The sequence below is a fragment of the Meleagris gallopavo genome, chromosome 2 (genome assembly GCF_000146605.3).
Source record: "Meleagris gallopavo isolate NT-WF06-2002-E0010 breed Aviagen turkey brand Nicholas breeding stock chromosome 2, Turkey_5.1, whole genome shotgun sequence".
Classification (NCBI taxonomy): domain Eukaryota; kingdom Metazoa; phylum Chordata; class Aves; order Galliformes; family Phasianidae; genus Meleagris; species Meleagris gallopavo.
In genome coordinates this window covers 37043502-37063970 of record NC_015012.2, presented here as the reverse complement: position 1 = coordinate 37063970, position 20469 = coordinate 37043502, and the positions used below count along the sequence as shown (strand labels likewise).

Genomic DNA, 20469 nt, shown 5'->3' with positions numbered 1-20469 from the left:
TGCTTACAGTCCTACTTTGTGTTTGATAGAAAAAGATGCTGTACGTCATACGGTTGTCTCTCTCATTACGTAGGCTGTCAGCTATGTAGTTCTAGAAGTTGAAGTGAAAACTCCAATTGCATTGTTTATCATACAGCACAGGTTAAACAGGCTGCTCAAGAGAAGTAAAACTTGGCAGTGCAAGTCCCCAAATTCCATGTGTTTCACAATCTCCAAAGAAAGTACTATACAAAAACTGAAACTTCCTACTTAAAATGCAGTCTGAGATACAGTTTGCAGGAACGCATCAGTATCTACGAAAATAAACCAATAATCATTCCCCATTTAAAACAGACAATCTCCGAGCTCTTTAAAGATTGAAAAGTTGGCCTGACTTCAGCTACTGATTTTCTAGCAGCCTCAAGATTGTAGCAGTCACAAATCCATTCACAGTTTAGAGAACAGCTTACCACAATCTCATCTAGTGCCTTACACACAATGGCATCATCTCAATTTTCCCTGAATCAAGTCTTGTTGATTTCCTTGCAAAACAAACTCCATTGTATTTATAGAAGGATGAGGGAGATGATCCTATGTAAGCCCAGTTTTCTGAAAATGCTGTGAAAAGATTTCCTAACTGTAACTTCCAAAAGCCTTTAAGCACACATTCTAACCAAGTAATACTATAAAGCTTACCGAGCACACTACCTAACAGGAAGTGCAACTGCCAGACATTTTTGTTTATTTTAAATAGAATTAGTCACTGCTCTCAAAAAAACAAGAAGCAAACAAACAAACAAACCAAACCACCAAACAAAAAAAACGCAGGTAGGATTAAGCCAATGCAATCAGCCACTGAGTCCTTAAAACAATTAAAAACAAAAAACAAAAACATAGACCTCTACAGTTCAGACCTTTATAAATTACAACCCACCTGGCTGTAGCCAAAGCAATCCCATTACTAATCTCAACTGTTCTCTGCTGTAAAGGTTTAGACTGATCTCTGACCTTCTCTCATAATCAACTTGCTCGATGTCCTCCATTTGTTTAAACACAAACTGTATTTGTATACAGCATCATTAATAAAAAAGTGAAAGTGAAGCATTTTGGAGATGCATACTCCTCAGCATCTGAGGCCTGCATTTTCAGTTCATTATTCACATAATTAGTCAGCCACGCTATGCAGTTTAAGCAAAACTGCTCAGAAACAAAATAAAATTACTTCATTGATAAAGTACAAGTAATCCCTTAAAATATAAAAGAACAGAATATCACAGCTATAGGAAGAGGAAGAAGCTATTTAGGCAGTAAATCTATTTTTTGATATAACCTTTAAGTTTAAATACAATACCATATTTATTTGCAGAACTGTAAAACTGATTACTGAAGTAACAGTTCAACTAGGACAAAATACTTCAGAGTAAACAAACTCCACCCTCCAACTTGATCCCTCTGCTGCTTCTCATTTACTCACTTTCCACATAGAACAAGCTATGCCAACCCCCAAATGAAAGCTAAAGAAATAAGAACATGGATTTTTTATATACCTTGGAAGAACGAGCAACAGAGCTTCGTTAATTCTTAAGATCAAATCCACAGCTATCCTAATTATCCATTCCACCCCATCCAAGCAAAATAGCTACCAGAGTCTAGAATGGAAACTGTTGTCAATTATGTGGATCATCACAAGGCCTAACAGCAGCATGAAAAAAAAGCAGGCCAGCAAACTGACCCGTTCACAAAATATAACTGCAGCACAGTTATCAACAGCAGGTAGGCGGTACTGTACCAAATTTGACGACAGCTTTCAATAAAGAAACAGCTCAGTTTTCCTTTCTGCTACTGAAAAGTTCTCTTAAAGCTATCTTTCATCAGCAGGGTTACCTCCTTGCCGCTTATACTGCCCTCTCTGTTGCTGTAGAAGAGACTGCAATGACTCATCCTCTCCCACCAACTCTTTCAAAACAAATCCTTCTGGAAAGCCTCTGGACCGCATGACAAGACAGGAGGTGATGTCTAGAAAGTTGCAACTGAGAGATACTGCACACACTACCAAGAGTATGATGTCAAAACAGCATTGTTTCAAAGGCTGAGGAAGTCGTCTTGAAATTCAGTAAAATCACTGTCAGCAAAGCCAAGGAGAAATGATTCAAGCATTTCAAATTAGTGAAGGACAAATTTAAAAATTTTCCAAATATGTAAGTCCATCCACATGCAATTCCTAGACTAAGAGAGATATATTTTGTTAGAAGTTTGTCTTTAAACCAAAATAAAGGAAAATTAATTAGATTTGTAGTAAAAAACTACAGCGTTACTTTAAACTAAATTTATTGACAATTCTCTACCACAGGCTAGAAATTAAAAGTATTTGCTTTTATTATCAAATGCCTTTATACTGGAACTAGAAAAACTCATGCCTACTTAATTACTAAGCTTTCTCTTTGCACTTGTAACGATTCTCTCCCCCGATACTGCAACTTCAGAAAAATGATATACAACAGCACAGGTTGAAAGCCTTCCAGTATTAGTTTGGTAGTAATACTAATCACTGCCAAGCTGGAAATAGGTCAGTGAGCGCTGACTGTTTGGAAAACTGAAGCCGTGTTAGCAGTGAGTTTGTGTAAATAAAAGTATTTACACATACAGTCTTTCCTATGAATACTATAGCATTCACATTTTAAGAAATGTATCAAGTTCTACTAACAACGTAGATCTACTAAAAAGGAAACAAAACAAAAACCACCTCTCTGTTGCCTAGCAACACATGGAACTTTAAAAAATTAAAGATAAAATTCTTACCAAGGCTGGAAACCACAGAGTTTTCTTTTTATCCACACTGAAGCAATCAACACACACAACTTTTCCTAGTAACTCATCACTCTGTTTCCTATCATCTTCATCTTCATCGCTGGAAGAGGATGAAGATTCTTCTTCAGGACTGAACAATAGAAAAAGACTTAAAACTCAACCACTCAAATCTCTAGCCTACTACAGTTACAAGTGATACAAAGCTCATTGTCAAAAATAGCATAAATAATAGCAACTTGAACTGAAGTTGAGTAATTTAAAATAATAATGAATAACATTATTTTATGTCCTCATAAATAATTATATTTATAAATAAAAAAATACAGTTACAAATCCATTACAAACTCAGAAATGCATATGTACAAGTAATACCTGCCAGGAAAAAACAAACAAACAAACAACACAGAAGAACAATAAGAACAATACACATCCACATGGAAGAATAGAAATGCATGGTCAGAATGTTCAAAATCTTAATTTTGCCCCAATGAAACACTATTCAAAAATACAGTGGCAGTTGTTGTTTTGAATCAACTTTAATTTAAACTGATTAATCTCTCCATGGTTTTACTGTAACAGCCATAGTCTACAAGCCTGCTGTCGTCTTCCATACAGAACAGAAAGCTATTTTAAGAGAACAAATCTCCAAATCTCTGAAGAAACGTCAGCTACAAAGATAAACAGCAAAGAAAAAAAAAAAAGTCTATCCCAAAATAGCTTTTTAAATAATCTTCACTGATACATTTCAATAGCTGTTTCAATTTCATACAGAACAAAGTGCAGGAACATAAGTAGATGAGCAAAGGTGCAAATGAATTTTGATTATCAAAAGGTCTCAGGTCATTGTTTTGGCTGTTCCAGGATGAAGTTATAGCTGGTTTTAACCATATGGAGACTTGAAATGTAAGAAACAGCTCCAAATAAAATTAAGTGCAACCAGTTAAAAGATATATATGTATATATATATTCAGCATTAGTAGCTATATATACACACATATTATTGTTTTTCTATTATTCAACATTACATTTTTTGACTACTCACTTTGAAAGTTAAAATATAAGCATGTTCAATAAGCATTCAATGCAGAATATAAAAGCTATCTTCCATTTTTCCCATAACTGTTTCTGTGCACAAAGCTCAGCATTAACAGAAGACTCGTTTTTAGTTAGCATTTGCTTTTTTTATAGTCTAAGCTTAACTACCATGTTTTGTTTTCTCTACTCCATTTCACATTAGTTGCAGCATTGATAAAAGCATTATTTCTCCCCAAAACCTTTTTTTCTTTTTGTTTAATTAATGATTTCTTTTAAAATGCAGTATGGAATTCTTTCAGAATGCTTCCCGGGGTTTCAGAAATTCTTGTGGGAAGAGAATAAAGTCAAGGACAAGAGAAAGCCAGGGCTGTCTTGGAGAGATCACAATCTAGCTGAGCTTACCGTCATCTGTACAATTTGTCTTTTTACCCAGTTCAGTCAGTATGAACCATAAGATAAAAATAAGTGTGCTCTTTCTGCCATAACAACATCCTGTACAATTAGGGAAAAAGAGGAGAAAACAACACCAAGGAGGCTGCAGTCATGTTTGCTGTGGTATGTGTCAGCTTGTCTTTTTCCTTCACTACATTACAATAGTAAAAAAAAAAACAACAACAAAAACCCCACCAAACTACATGAATAAATATGGGGCAATATTTAGTATCAGTTATTACGAAGAAGCCAAAGCATGAAGGGATAGTTCAAGCATTTTAACTCCTTCCCCACCTTTGCCATTACTGCCTCAAAACTTAAAAAGAAGAAAGAATAAAAAAAAGTATTTCCTAAGTTTGTTTCAAGTTCCCAACTACTACAAATTCTAGCACCCAGGAAATCAAGTCACTACTCTTAACCTTTATTTTTCTATCAGTAAGGTCTGCTGCAAATCATAATACTGTTCTATTCCTAAAAGCTCTTCAGAGACCCCGTAAATAGGAGACCAAAAGACTACACGAGGTTTCCAGTGCTTTCTACAAACACTTCAGATCAGCTAAACAAAGACTGTTATAATGGTTTTAGCTCAAGTTCAGTAGACTGTCAAAGCCCACATGTCAATACCCGCAACCATTTTAAATACTGATAACATGAAGATGATGTAATTCTTTCATGCAGCAACACAGTTAAAACTGACTTTCAATCTGAGCACTGAACAATACTTTTCATATAGCTTGTTGGTTAGGGTTTTTTTGTTGTTGTTTTTTTTGTTTGTTTTTAGTTTGAACATACAACAACTAATAAAAAACATACTGAGAGCTTCACAATTTAATAAAAACTCAGATATAAAGCCATTAAACTTACATATGATTGGATCTCCTTCCCCTGTTTGTTTTCTTTCCTATAACAGGAGTCCCAAAGTGTTCAGGATTTGTGAGTGGAAGCTGATCTAAAGTCTGTTGAAATAAAAAACAACAACAACAACAAAAAAAACAAACAGGTACATTCATACACAAGAACTGTGTAAGTAATTCTCCAAAATGTAAGTCTCTATTACCCAGTTAAAACAATTTTTGTCAATACAGACTGTCTCATTTCCAAAGTAAAGAGATAGAATAGATGTCACTACTTTAAGGTTTAAAAGAAACAGTTGTGTGCTTCGTGGGTTTTTGTGTGTCTGCATTTGTGCATTTGTTTCTTTTAAAGCACTCCTGTTCCCTTATATCCAAACAAAATTAATTTTCATCCAACACACGCACAAGTATTTTACTAAAGTCCTGACTTCGGACCATTCAAAGTCAGAGAATGGAGTATCAGGTATCCTCCTAACTTGGGATACTTCATCTCTAGAAGATGAATTTTTGTCTCCGTCCTATCACCAAACTAAATATTGAATCATCTATTTAGAAATGAACAAAGGTTCCCCTATAAAATGAAACAGGGAGATAACCCAGTTACAGTAAAGAAACTGATTTACTAAGAAAAAATGTGTAGTTGATATGGGACGCATTCCAAAACAAATTTGAAGTTGGTCTGATACTGAGTATTAACAATAAAACAAGACAAGAGAAAGAAAACTTCTTTCAATCAGCAAGACTGTTAAATCATCAACGCAAGCACCGCAAGGACCTCCAGTATCTTCAAGGCTGCTGTTACCTATTTAAAAGGCAATTTCAATTTAAAAGAGTTGTTCCAAATTTGAAAGCTGCTGGCATGTGTGCACATCTTTTTCTTTCTTTTAAAGGCATAACATCTTCCAGTAAACATATTCCTCTGAATCATACCTGCGAGTTGTTTGTACTGATCTGTCAATTTTATCGGCTATCACAAAATAGTTTCATCACTTATTAAAAACCAGCAGTAGTGATGTCTAAAGATTATATATATATTTATTGTTTTGCAATGGATATTTACAGATTTTTTGCAACATGTAAAGCAAAGTCACGTGATTGCTGCTTTCCATGTGAGCCACAATCCATGGACCATTAGTAATACAAAAGTGAAAAACTTGGAACATTTATTTTATACATCAAAAGTTTACATACAAAGCTGAAATTCAGCTATATTCCCAGGTTTTAAGAAACAGAATCCAAACCATTTAAGGTATATTTTACACAGTCATTATTTTTAGTCACATGGATGGACACAGCATATTGAAGACTGAGGTACAAAAGATGTATTTTAATTTTTTTTTCAATAAAGAGTTGTATTAAAATTGCTCAGTTACCTCACTTTCTGCAAAATGTCGTTCTCCTTTTAAACACAGCGAAGAGCGTCTGAGAGTCTTCTCATCACCATCATCAAATACTGTCACCAAGTAATACGTAGTGCAGAAGAACAAGAGAAAAAAAGATTTGTTTTTTCAAAATGGGGGCATCAGTAAGCAATTACTTTAGGTGTCATAACATAAGAGATAACATCTTCCTGCAGCTAGCACTTATAACAAAGCTGTGCCTAGATAGTGCTAGATATCCACCACTAGAACGTTAGTGCAAAGTGATCAAATACACAAGCTGCTGTTTCATTATAGCTACTCTGTGCTTTTATATGGTAAATGGAATATTAACTAACCAGTAGCTGAGAACATAAAATTCATAGATCAGGACACACACACACACCCCAATGCAAGCTAGAAGTGAAGAGCAATTCTTATAGCATTTTCATTTTTACAGACCATTATTTTAAAATCAGAATCTCTACCATCTTCAGCTGGAAGTTACACATACTATGGAGAAACACAGATGAACATCTGGAGAAAAAAAGTTACTGCTCACTGTTATTTAAAAGTTCAGCATTCATCTCTGCTGATTTCATCCAACTAATCTACACAATGGCAGTGATATATAGCTTAAATAGGATGACAAGTAACAGTCAAAGCACAGTCAGCAAAACCAGTTGTAGTGAGAATTGTGGAGCTCCTGCCCTCTCAATTCTCTGCTACTCATGCAGTCCCTGGGCTCCATTATCTCAAGCAACAGAATGAGGTCAACTGGAAACAAGTTTGTAAAACAGTTGGCTTTAGCTTCACAACTAATCCACTTAAATCCAGAAGTACATTGCACACGTCCAATGTATCATCTTGAGAGGCTGATAAACTGGCCATATAAAAAAGCAGACTTTTATCAAGTTGATGAAAATTTGGTATCTCAGGTTATACTTCCACTGTTCAGTCAGCAAAGAACTGAGCTTCTCTCCAGTCCCCAACAGCGATGGCAGTTATACTCCTGTCCCCACACTGCACTGACCTTGAAGACTTTCGGGGGGCAGGGAACAACCACAGCATTAGATTAAAAATTAAAGTTTCAGCAAATTCTCAACATGTCTCTTTCACTCTCATTTAAGCTCTCTTCTGTCAGTCAACAGTACTGCTGAGTTTGACTCATTAAAATTCAATCATGTGGTAGGAAAGGAAAAATACATAAGCACTTTTACAAACAAGAGACAAAATAACAGTGTTCAGAGAATTGTTGTCAACCAGCAGAAGATGCCTGGCAAGATTAGAGTTTAGTTTTCAGCCGTGTCATCAAATAGCAGGTGCAGCACTCTAGTTTCAACATCTACTAATTAAAATACACAAAACAACCAAGGTACATCAAAACTCCAGACTAATATTTATTTAATATAGAAGTAACTAGTACCTAGTTCTGAGATTCCTTTCTTCATCCCTATAATCCGCTACTATTAAAGAACAAGCAAAAACCCTACCCCTTGAGATTACCATTTTGTGTTTTACACTACAGTAATTGTTGAGTACAGTTTAGTGAAAAACAGCAATTACAGATGCACACTTGACACTTAAAAATGTGTTGAAAAAGTATCAAGGGCTGCACAAGAGAATACACCAACTTCTGAGGCACATTTCAAATGGTCAACATACAATTAAGACCTCTTGTCATTAAGTGAAATAGAAGGCAACCAGTTCCTAATTCAGTTAGTGTTAATTAACATAACTGAGTGCCCTTACATAAAGAGAGCTTATGAAAAAAGCCTATCCTCTTCAAGGGATAAGCTGACTACAAAAGGGTAAACCTATTCAGAGCTAGGTAGGCAGGCAGGTTATGTATCCTATGTGGTAATCTGCTTGTTTCCCTGTCAGACGGATCCTTAACCTTGCTCCCTAACCTAACACACTGAATGGAAAAGCATCATCATCTTAAAGACCATGTGGCCTCTATAGCACATAAGGCTTTAAAGCACATGAAATTGAAACCTAATGGGACATCTTCAAAACTAACTACTAAGCAGACATAAAAATGCGTACTACATTTTAAAACACTTAACCTGAAACTGCAAGAAAGGAAAAAAGCAAAACAGCAGCATAATGATGAAAAAAAGTGCAGAAGAAGATCACACTACTTCAACACATGAACAACAGTTATTGTTATTTCTACACACCACTGCTGCAGTGGTGCAAATGGTAACACATTAACAACTTCTGGAATGCTACTACTTCAGATCCGTTCTTCTATAAAGTCTTATTTTCCAAATCTAAGTAATTTTACTCGTGAAATAATTAATAATGTTAGTACTTTGATACTTCTCAACAAATGATAACATTAGATAACCCTGCTGGTTAAGAAGTGCACTACTTCTAAAATTTGGTAAATTTTGACCATTCCTTGAAGCTGGACTTTCACTCACATCTGCAAAGTCATCACTGCTATAGTGTGAATTTCAGACCCACTCAACTCACTGTCCTGACAAAAAGATTATTCAAACCATCTACTGCTAGAGTCAGTTCTCTCTCAAATGCATTAGTCACCAGCTGTGATGCTTTTACTGATTCTGTAAGGTCAACAAGCTTTCATCTGCTTTTATCTACTAACTCTCACATCTCTCTTCATCCTCTTTCTCAAGTGCAGGATTTTTGACAGATATCTACTTCGATTTACAAACCAGTTCCATGACACCTATCTTCAAAACTTAATCTGCTCTGGTTCCTATCTTATTCTTATTGCTGAAGTGTTAAACGCATGCTTTCTCAGAAACTTAAGTATGTGCACACACCATTCTAACACCAGCTATACCATTCTGTTCTTAGAAGCTCTCACATCTGATCTATCTCTACTAACTACCAAGTATCTATAATATCATTAATGACTGTATACTGCATGTTTCATCCTATGCTGGCCTATTTTCTCCTTTAGTCATACATTGTACTTCATAGGAAAACTGAAATATTTTCTGCAACACTTATCTAAAAGATCAGATGTAAACTCATACCTGTATTCCTTTCTGTCACGGTTTTGTGTTTTTTGGTTTTCAGTATTCCACATCATAACATCATGTAGTGCACTGGGAGTTAAAGTGTTAATGCTCCAATTCCAGTTATCTATCCCTGTACATTATGGAAGTCATGGGATCTGGCCCTTCTGGGTGGAGTGGTCTCTTACTGCCTTGCAGTGGGTGCTGGAGTTCCAAGCTTTTCAGGTTTGACTCAGTCTCAGGAACTCTCTCCTATTTTATTTGATTTATTAGTCTCAATTTCAATTAGATTGTATTGTATTGTGTTACCTTGCATTCCGATATCATAGTTAGTAAAATAAGTTTTCCTCCACAGATCACTACAGCTGTTGTTTTTTTGTTTTTTTTTTCCTTCCTCCCATCTCCCTATCCCTTTTCCCTTTCCCTTCCCATTTTGTGGGGCCAGAGGGGGCCCAGGGGCCTATTGCCTCCCTGTCATGGGCATAGATTGATCTAGTTAACTCTGTGACACTTTCTAAAAGGACTAAGGCTGAGGAAACTCTCCCTAAGCGGTCAACAGTGCTTTAAGCAGTAACAACTCTTAGTATGTCAATACAAGTAATTCTTGATAAGGTTCTTTCAAGATCTGGTCCTCCATCCTCCTACATGTGGAGTATCAATCAATGAGACAAATACACAACTTCTCAAGAAGTTCCTATTACAGCTTTAGCAGTACCAGTGCACAGATGGGAAGTATGTTATCACTCTACCATTGACCTGTTCTCCCCAGGATAGACTGATCTAACGGCACACAGCATCAAAGGCTAAAACTCATGATTCTAAATCCTATGTAAAATTACAATAATAATCAAGGTTTGCTTGGGGGTCTGTGGATACATCATGTGAAGTCTTAAATGTCATATACTAGAATAGGGAAAATGAACAGGAAGACCTTAAAAAAACAAGAAAAAAGCTATGACTTTGATTCTATAGCAGTTGTTATCAAGGCAAAGTATAAGAGTGGGAAACAAAACAAATATTGCAATCTGTGCTTTAAAAAAAAAATTGTTAAGCTTTGGAATATTTAATAACATATACTGTTATTACATACACTAAGAAGTGCCCAATCACAGAGCAGCTCATTTAGTCCTTATTTCACATGTCAATTTCACATTGTGATGAGTGATGTTTCCAATAAAAACACAAAAAGAAATTTTGATATTTTGTGCGGGGTTTTTGGCTTTCTGTTTCTAAACTACAAACCTTGAATATAAGAGCATCTCCAAAAAAATTTCTCTCACCATGCTTAAGACATGTCGAAGAAAAACATAGGCTACTCACTTACTTAAGTCAACAGTTTTCTTCAAATAGTTTACTGTTTATCTTACCTACAGTGTACCAACTTGCATCTGTTAATTTGTTGATAACTGCTTCCTGGTAAGTTCCATCTGGATTCTTCACTTCCACAACAGTTCCTACCTAAAATACAAAAGCCATTTAGCATTGGAACGCTTCTAAAACAGGCAATGAAGTTAACACTTTTGTATTCAGCCAACAAAGTTAATTAATATAGACACAGTTAAAGATACTACACCTCTGCAGCTTCATTTGAATCTGTTTGTACTCCTTAAAACTTCTCTTTCACTCTTCCTAAAATAAGCCTACTTAACTGAGCTGATTATTTCCTGCCAGCAGGTGGGGAACAAGAACCAGTCTCAGTGATGTCATTCTCTTGTATAAGAGCTTTTGCCCAGTTTTTGCTCTAGCTGTGTTTTCCAAAGCAACAGTAGCTAAAAATCAGGGTCAGCCAAACTTCTTAGATTTAAGTCCAAGAAGAACAAAGAGGGTTGCATCAGCCAGTATGCTGCATTCTCTTAACTACAGAGGGAAGCTTAACATGAAAAGGAAGAACTTTAGCACTGCGGCATTGCTTTCTATGCTTCATGGTTTTATCTAGTCTATGTAATAAAATAAGCCTTCCACTTCCACCTCATACTGTATATACGTGTTTATTTCAAATACTGAAGAATGCTTTTTGAAGAGCCTGCAAGATATAAAATAAGTTTCTTACCTTTAAAGGGCCCTTTATGTGGTCATCCTGTACTTCCACTGTTGAAGAGTCATGCCTAAAAGTTACCTAAAAAATATAAATCAACTGACAATCACTTGATATCATTGAGCAGCATAAGAACATGCAAATGTCAATAGCTCTTCCCTTACTCTCATCTTGCAGTTCATCATCGTAATCATTCCACTTGATGAAACTTTCACTCAAATGTTTTAGAAATGAGGAAAACTTCTTAGCTGCCAAAACTTAATTTTGTTTAACCTTTCACAAAAGACCTATTACACTCAAGGACGTGACAAAAAACAGTTTACCAATGCTGTTTAGCAGCTCAGAATTTCTGCAGGTCTCTTAATGAATGTAATTGTACTGTTAGTACCATACCAAGAAAGGAGGAAGTTCCAATGCTTCGAGCATAAATAAGTTAAGAAATGTTTACATTTCAGAGCTCTAAAATCAAACCACTTTAGTACTCATATCTAAACGCATGTAATGTGCAGAATTTTTTGCTGCTGCTTATTAAAGTGCATTTTCTTCACTACTGAAAGACCTGCATTAAATCACATAGGGTACTGCTATCAACTCAACAAAATAAACAACCCAAAGAAAATATTCTGGCCCTTCAGTGTATGCCAGCCAACCCAGCAACATGCTAGAAACTAGAAGTAAATGTCCAGATAGCTATGTTTTTAGCCTCCCAAAACAGAAGTAAATCCTGTAAACATTTCTGACGTGCTTTCTATTTAACAGCCAACGACGTAGGAATTCTTTAATCCTATGTGCACTGTCCTCAGAAAAAAATGGGCTAGATAGCCCTATTTATGATTAAATTATCCATATCAGATGCTTCTGATATTCATTATTCATTTCACTCAAAACCAACTTGATCACACCTTATGTCACAGAATCAATTGAACCTGAAGCTTTACTTCCACTCTTGCTTTAAAATCAGGGAAACCTTGAGAAAATTCTTGTGTTACATATGGGTACATTTTATTAATACCTGCAAAAGATGTTCTAAAGCTCATCAGAGAAGACCCGCTCATTGAAAGTGTCTGACATTTTATTTAGTATGCACAATAGCTAACAGTGTCATTTGAGATTCAGCTGTCAAACATTAACTCTCAGCTATAGCACTACTAGAAGTACTAGAAGTACTGCTCCAAAAGTAATGCCTCCTGTTTTATTACAATGGCCCACAACATCAGAGGTGGGTATTGGTGGTATGGCAGTAGAGGTTAAACCTTCCCACCAATATTTCATCACGTTGTTGCTGTGTGACAGACAGCAATAGAGGGGTAGTCTGACAAAACGGCATCTGATATGAAAGAGCATATGAAGCAGAAGTGCAGAATTGAATTCCTCCATATGGAAAAAACACACTCATTGACATTCATCAACGTTTGCTGAATGTTCATGGAGACCAAACAGTGGATGTGAGTACAGTGAGGCAGCGGCTGATGTGTTTCAGCAGTGGTGACAGCTGGTCATCTCCGCTAGCGCAGATTTTTACAAACTCAGCACGCAGGCTTTCATTCATCGCTGGTGAAAATGCATAGCTAATGGTGATGACTATGTTTAAAAACAGTGCTCTTCCTGTAGCTGAGAATTTGCTCTATCAAATGGTGCTGTATTCTGCTTTGTGTATCTGTTGTAGTTTCCAAGGAAATAAACAGAAAGCATTACATTTGGAGCAACCTCTCTACACCATGCTGTGGGATTTAGCTCGCAAGGGTGCCTGAAATTGTGTTCTCACGATTACTGAGGCTCCTCTGTAAAACACAGCAATAGCAAAATCTCCTTTAGAACAGTGTTTTCTAATACAAGTTCCTACTTAGGCACCTCAGGGAGAGATTTTAAGAGTTATGCAAACCTTGAGAGTAGCAAACAGCTGAGAACAAAACCTATAGCTATGGAGGAGAGCCCACTGTGACTGGCTGATTAGAAAATAAATTCACTAAAATGCTTTATTGCTCTAGAGGCAATAGTTCATGGAAGAGTTATCTTGTGGTTTTAACAGAAAATCAACGGCAACGTCAACTGAAAGTATATTCTTCTTAGAGCCACATCATCCACCTACTGGTGGCAAACACTTCCTGTCCGCCAGATAGACACAGGACATATTTTGTAACCTGAAAGCCACACCAAGAGAGAAGGATTAACAGAGCTAGTGCCACTCTTCTGAACTTAAGCCCAATTGGAACTTATGTAAAAATCAAAAGTTTGAAGTTCACATGACCACAAGATGAAATACCCAGCACATTCATTCTGATTTAGAGACCGTTTAGAGACCCAGTTTAATTCCTCTTCTGTAACTATCTTTAAGTGTATTTTACAGCAAAAAGGAAATACACCCCTCCCCAAGCCACGAGTGAGTCACAACACACTAAGATAAAAGGAGTATACATCAAACGTCTTCTGTAGTTCCAATATTGCTATTGCAGGTTTGTTTTGAAATGGTGCATTGGGGCTTTGCCTCTTTTTCAGAGGATTTTTATGTCAGCTGTTTTCACCTCTTGAGATCTTCAGACATGTTCAAAAAACCCAAAACCTGGGTATTAACAGAAATCAGATTTGATCATTGAGCCAACCTGTTTAAGTTCAGTTGGAAATTCCCTATTAATCATCATCCTGGAAAGATAGTCCTATATAGGCTCTGCAGCAGATGCTTCACTTCTTTCTACTTAATGAAGACAAACACTAAAATCAGTTTCTTTTAAAATTTCTGTGAAGGGTGCCCAAGAACAAGCTGTGGGTGAAAACAATAGCACTAATTGCATTTTAGAAGATGCTGTCAAAATAAACTGGATTAATATCTCTCTAAGAGAAGCTATAACTTATGAAGAGGGAGTGGACTGCCACTATCATTGAAAGTCTTGCTCTTCAGTCGAATTCATATTGCCTTCAACACCCTACACAAGTCCAAGCAACTCTTAAGTTTTACTTCTTTCCATGACAACGTGTGTAATGCTGATATATTGTTTAAAGTAAAATTTGATACTATTTACAGAAGTTGCCAAAGACTGCTAACCTGTGAAGTATGGATCCTGCTGATACTGAAATGATTAACACACTGCAGTGAGTTACATTAAATAAAGTTATTAAATCATTATTTAAAAAATATTGTTGATGATGGAAAAGTTATTATGGAGGCATTCCTTAGTGTTTTCTAGGAAGTGGAATTTGCAGAGGAAGAAAGCAGTTAAAAGGAGAAGCAATTAAGTGTATTTTACTTGCCTGATGATGAAAAAAAATGTTGCCACTCTCCTTTCCCAGAGCAACCAGTTATGAAACCTAAATGAACTAAAATAAACTAAAATTCCAACTAAAATTTCTGTTATGAAGCTAGCTGGCTTTGCTGCAAGTAAGAGAGAAACCCTAATGCAAAAGAGAATAGGGGATAAAATATCTTGATGTCAGAGGAAAGTCTGTTAGGTAACACAAAAATAAATGCAGCAGGTAAACTACCAAAATTCCAGACAAATTACACCACTTGGTAATAAAAATTAGAGTAAATGGTAAATAAAAATCTGCTTAGAGCTAATACTGGAGGAAAACTGCAAGTGCCAGAAACAGAGAAAAATCAAGGGATCACTGCTAAATTCAGGGACAATCTATAACTGGTGGGGGAAACTCAGTGTAAAGAGATATTGCTACTGCACTCACAAATAAAACACCTTATCACAAAATACAAGAGTAACAGTACTGGTGCTTAAATGCTCTGTGTTACACTGTAACAGTGAAGACTTCTCCTGCACAGTTGTTCCCTTTCAACCACTTTCCAATAAACAATGCAGTGACCAAGCTGCAAGTAAAGCCATACAAAAATATTTTTCAATAGACAACACAAAAGTGCAAGTGGTCATGTAAGAAGGTGGGCTACAAGTCCTCTCGAGCTGACAGTAGTTAAGACTTCACTGATGTAGGCACAATACAATTCCTGTCCTTAAATACTGATGCCTCACAGCCTAAATACCAGTACTTAATAGCTTAAGCTTAATGGTGCTGTAAAACATAAACCAGCTGATGCCGTTAATAGTTATGACTTTTTAAAGATGTCAGATTTAAGACCAGCATCTTCTCATTACAGTTAACATTAATCATCATATGTGACAATATCCTTCCCATCAGGGCTTTTAGAAACAGTCTGTTCTGCCCCTTGTATGTGCCATAAGCAGAATCAGCCAAGCACTGCACAGCAGTTTATGATGGAAACTCTTCAATATGGGATTGCTTCCACTCACAGTATGTTTTTCACTTCTTTTCCAAGTAGGTAAGAAAAATATTGTCACTATAAATACATTTTCTTCTACATAAGTGCTCTTGATCCTCGTCCTTTATATTTCCACGTAAGATTAAGGTCATCTGCTCCCACATTAGAAGCTTTTAGGGAAACGCAGCAGAAATAAGGCCTTTCTACAGCACAGACCTACTACATAACAAACATAGCCAAAATACTGTTCTTTTTATTTCTAAAAATCAAACAAAACAAAACAATACCCCATATCTTAAATTCCTAATAAATGTTAAAGCATGTCTCCTCTGTTCCCTCCCCACATTTTTGTTATTTCTATTGCACATGGCTTACAGTGATTCAATCAGTCATTAACTAGTCACTATAAAGATTAAGTGAGATTCCCTGCTTGCTATTCTGTAGGAATTAATACTCCAGGTCTTTGTTGGAAGACAGCAGGGCTTTATCTCATTCCTGAAGCATTATCTAGCTGCAACTGCTAATTGGCAGTGACCTGTGCTCCTGAAGTAAAATAAACCCACATTAGATCTACTTTGAGGAGTTCTGTCTATCCCCTCACGACATTATCCCATACATAAACTTACTTGCCATTGTAATCAGTTACTTCAGGTCAGCCTATGGCACTGAAGGCCACAGAGAGTGGAGGCAGACAGATGACAAAGCAGTGAAAGAAACAAGATGTATTCAACCGCGTGGGGAGGAGTGTAGGAGGAACCCCTCCTACCCCCACAACAACAACAAGCTTATTGTTATTGTAGTAACTGCATTGTCAAACTCCAAGGGAAGGAGTATTTTGAACACAGATCACTTCCCCTCTCCCCCCCAAAAAACCCACACACATTTATAGGAAAATCACATACCTTGACTTTGACAAGTCTTTTTGCTGTCTTGATCTTGGCTTCACAGAAGGCTCCTCTATACTTTGCACTCACATCAGTGCCCACTGTAAGATACGGAGGCTCATCGATGGCCTGGAACAGAAAGGAAAATAGCTGGTTTTTAATTGCTGGCCACTGACAATAGAGCTGTCATTGTTTCACTAGCTTTTGTGGACAGAGTATTTACAAAACAGCCCCGAAACCCGACAGTATACGTATGTCGTAGCACTAGAAACACTGCTCGTGCAATAGCTACCATAAATACAATCATCTGACACCACAGTTGTCTGAAATGGGTCACCACCTGAGGATGCAGTAAGTAGATGACCAATTCACTGCCAACTGAATGCTTCACCTTCTCCTACAATTGCCTCAAAATTCGATACAGCTCGTGAACACACTGGTGTTTGCTTTAGTTCCCACAAATACTAATGAAAAATGAAGCTGAATGAAGTAGAAAAATCTCTGGAGAAACTTGGCTTCTTTTACTTTTGAATGAAGTAAATCATATGGAAGGACGCTTGCCAGGAGTGTCCTGAGAGACAAAGTAGTGCAGGAGAACAAAGACAGGATGAACACACAGCAAAGGGCAAGGGCCCAGACGAAAGAAGAGGCCCTCTAACAAATAACAGGAGAAACAGGGAACATCCAAGCAGAAAAATAGAAAACAAGAGAGGAGGGAAACAAAAGTTTTAGAGTGCAGGAGGAAAATAAGGGTCCAAATAGCATGCAGAGAGGGCATATCAAAGGCTCTGCTCCTTCAAAGGAGGGCCATATCCTCTCATCCAACCTCACATACTGTCATCTGGGAAAGGAGATTCTGGATACCTGAATTACCTCTCTCAATCATTTTGTAGAAACTAGGTCAGAAGAAAGAAGGCAGAGGAGACCTGCAACAACAGTGAGCTACATCTCCAAGAGTTGCAAGCCTCCGTGCAGCCCCAAATAACAACCAGGAAGAGAGATTTAAGCCCTCCAAGCCCACGTTATGTTTCTGCATCTCAAGGGACTCAGACACAACTTACAAGAAGCAACTCTGGCACATTCCAAGATATCTGCAGAATATTGGAAAACAAAACTTGAAATTGAGACGCATAAGATGCTGCAGTGTTAGCTACATATTAATTACGTTTTACCTTGATTCTTCCTTCAAGTCTAATGCTCATTTTCAGGTAACAGATTATTTTCCAGACAGAACATCAGCAAACTTTTCAACCTGTGCTTGCAAAGATAATCAGAAACCTAAATGCTCTAGTGAATCTTCCTCAACCTCTTGCTCCCTTCTCTGTATGTATACACAACTGTACCAGAGTACTATAACCATAAACATCTATCCATTTCTACTACAAATTTAGTAACAATAAAATTCAACTAAGATTAAGTAGATAGCTGTTAGCAGTGTGAGGATTCTGATATCCATTTCCTTCTTGCTTCTCTAACAGTGCTAACACACTTGCCTTCGAGGCAGGCTGCAATGCTTTTCTGCAACTTCTCTTGGAAGGATGCTGAAAGAGGGACTTGGACAGCAATAAACTTCATTTTGCTGAGTGCTCACAGTTAATCAAGTGTCAACATAAATCTGAATGGGGAAAATTGCCACAGATTCTCCTGCTAAGTAAGCAATGCCCTAGGAGGGGTGCATTCTCCTGTTCTCCTCCGCTTTTAATAGAAGAAACTCCTCAGTGCTACAGTGCTGCTAAGTCCTTCAGGATGGTTGATCTTCCAAGAGTCAGAAGGAAGCACAAAGTATTATTTTAAGAAGACAGATCTGATTTGGGTCTGCATGGATGCACAGAGCTTGAATCCTCCTATAAGCAAGCACTGTGAGTTCGATGCGTCAGTACCTGTCTACACTTCCCTATACAGCCAAACAGATGATCCCAAGGATGGATCCAACATTAGGTTTAGCTTATGGAAAATTAAGAATGTTTTTTCTTCATTACTTCTGAACCTGAATTTAAAAAGCAGAAACAAGACAATCAATCCTGAACTTTAATTAAAAAGCAGAAGGGAGACAATCTGAAGCTGTGGCATTGGTTAGGAAGTTCATGATAGAAGAAGAAACAACTCCGCAGCCATCAGCAAACTTTAAAATAGGATTTCAAATTCCTTTTATAACGACTTTATTCATTAACAGTATTGATTAATTTATTATTACTCTGGCTTATTTTGAAAAGCTTTTCTAAAAATTCTATTCATTTGAAGAATGAACATCTGGAAGAAATGATTTTTATCACATCACAGTGATCACATAATGATCTTTATCATATCACAGAAGTTCATTTTAATCCCTGACCTAAATCTCCTGAAGTTACTTTTTAAAACAGTTAACCCGTTTCCACGGAATTCATTAATATTTACAACTGTAAGTAGATTAATTCTGAACATCAAACATACGGACCACTTGTTTACCCACTGTAAGAATGTTTACTAAAAAAGAAGTATTGGAGCGGCTTTTGGCATGAAAATTTATAGCGGTGAAACACATTTCTTCATTTAAATGTATAAATGATTCACAGTAGTTGAAGTATGAAATGGCCATATGAAATCTTCAAAGGATACACCAAACAAAAATTTTCTACAATTTCATCATTCCATTGAAACACATTAAACGATTCCTCCCCAAACCAGTCAAGTTTTTTTGAAATCCACCCCTCATTCAGACAGACAGACCAGCTGAAAATGGTAGGTTAAAACAACTAGAGAGACGTGATGCATCAGAGAACGCAAACAAGGAATGCAAACAGCAGTGATCAAAGTCTGGCATTCATTTCATGTAATTCTGATGGCAACGTTGTTATTTTCACCATCTCTAAATGAGTCACCTGTTCTCAAACAGGTTTCAGTCAATTCCACCAGAATTAGACGGGGATTAAAAATAAGTATACAGCTATTTTTACCTTTCTGTTATTCCTTCTCTTTGTGCTTACGTCACTTAATAGACATGCTTATACTCAGACTGAATGCATTTTTTCGCATTTAATTTTGACGTGCTTCAGCAGGATTTGCTTTTATTCTTTCTTTGCTTTTCAGAGCGTTAAAATGCAGCTGAAATCTGAGAACACGGTTCACTCATTTTGGAGCACGCTGAGATTCTCTCTGCAGTGTTGCAACCACCTCTGAGGGGAGGGGGAGGCAGCACCGAGTGCTCTAAAGCACGAAGTTCTGAGCTTCTTAGAAGTACCAAAGGCTTCATATTGAGACAATTGCTGGTCTACACTACGGTACTGGTCCGGGATCTCTGGGATGGAATCAATGAATCAAAAAGGTTGTAAATGCCTCTAAGATCATCGAGTCCAACTGTCCACTGACCACCAAACTAAACCACATCCCTAAGTCCTACACCTACCCTTTCCTTGAACACCTCCAGAGACAGTGACTCCACCACCTCACTGCACTTTCTGGGAACAAATTCTTTGTAATATTCAACCTGAAATGCAGCCTCTGCCTTCATTTTGTTGTGAAGCATGCTCGCCTGAGTTTCCTCTTACGTCCGGACATAAAGTCCAGCGTTTTGCGAGCTATGGATAATAACTGCCTTCTCAGCAGCCTATGATAAAAACCATCAATAAGGTTTTGCTAAAAGGGAAAACCAAGAAGTATGCCCAGCACGCACCACTGCTCATTTAAAGACAGACCGCGAACTTCTCAATCAGAGCAGCTTCAACACAACGCCTCACCCCCTAGGCTTCCTTCTCTCTCTCCCTCCCTCCCTCCGCGTTCACACGTCTCTACATCCTCTCGGAACGCCTTTCAGCTCACGCAGGAGCAATAACAGGCGCCGGCGCCGTCCGGCAGCCCGTCCCCCCGGAACCAAGAAGCGCGGGGTCCCG

The 20469-nt window shown here is 37.3% G+C and overlaps 1 protein-coding gene across 1 annotated transcript in view; it reads right to left on the bottom strand.

Moving 5' to 3' along the window:
* Positions 1 to 20469, bottom strand: part of ARID4B (AT-rich interaction domain 4B) — a 77693-nt gene that overhangs the window by 38927 nt on the left and 18297 nt on the right. Inside the window, exons 2-7 of the mRNA XM_031552194.1 lie at positions 16619 to 16783; positions 11510 to 11575; positions 10827 to 10917; positions 6482 to 6561; positions 5119 to 5210; positions 2779 to 2917 (exon numbers count right to left, since the gene is read on the bottom strand). Of these exons, the coding sequence (XP_031408054.1) occupies positions 2779 to 2917; positions 5119 to 5210; positions 6482 to 6561; positions 10827 to 10917; positions 11510 to 11575; positions 16619 to 16783 (633 nt within the window). The remainder of the gene's footprint in view (positions 1 to 2778; positions 2918 to 5118; positions 5211 to 6481; positions 6562 to 10826; positions 10918 to 11509; positions 11576 to 16618; positions 16784 to 20469) is intronic.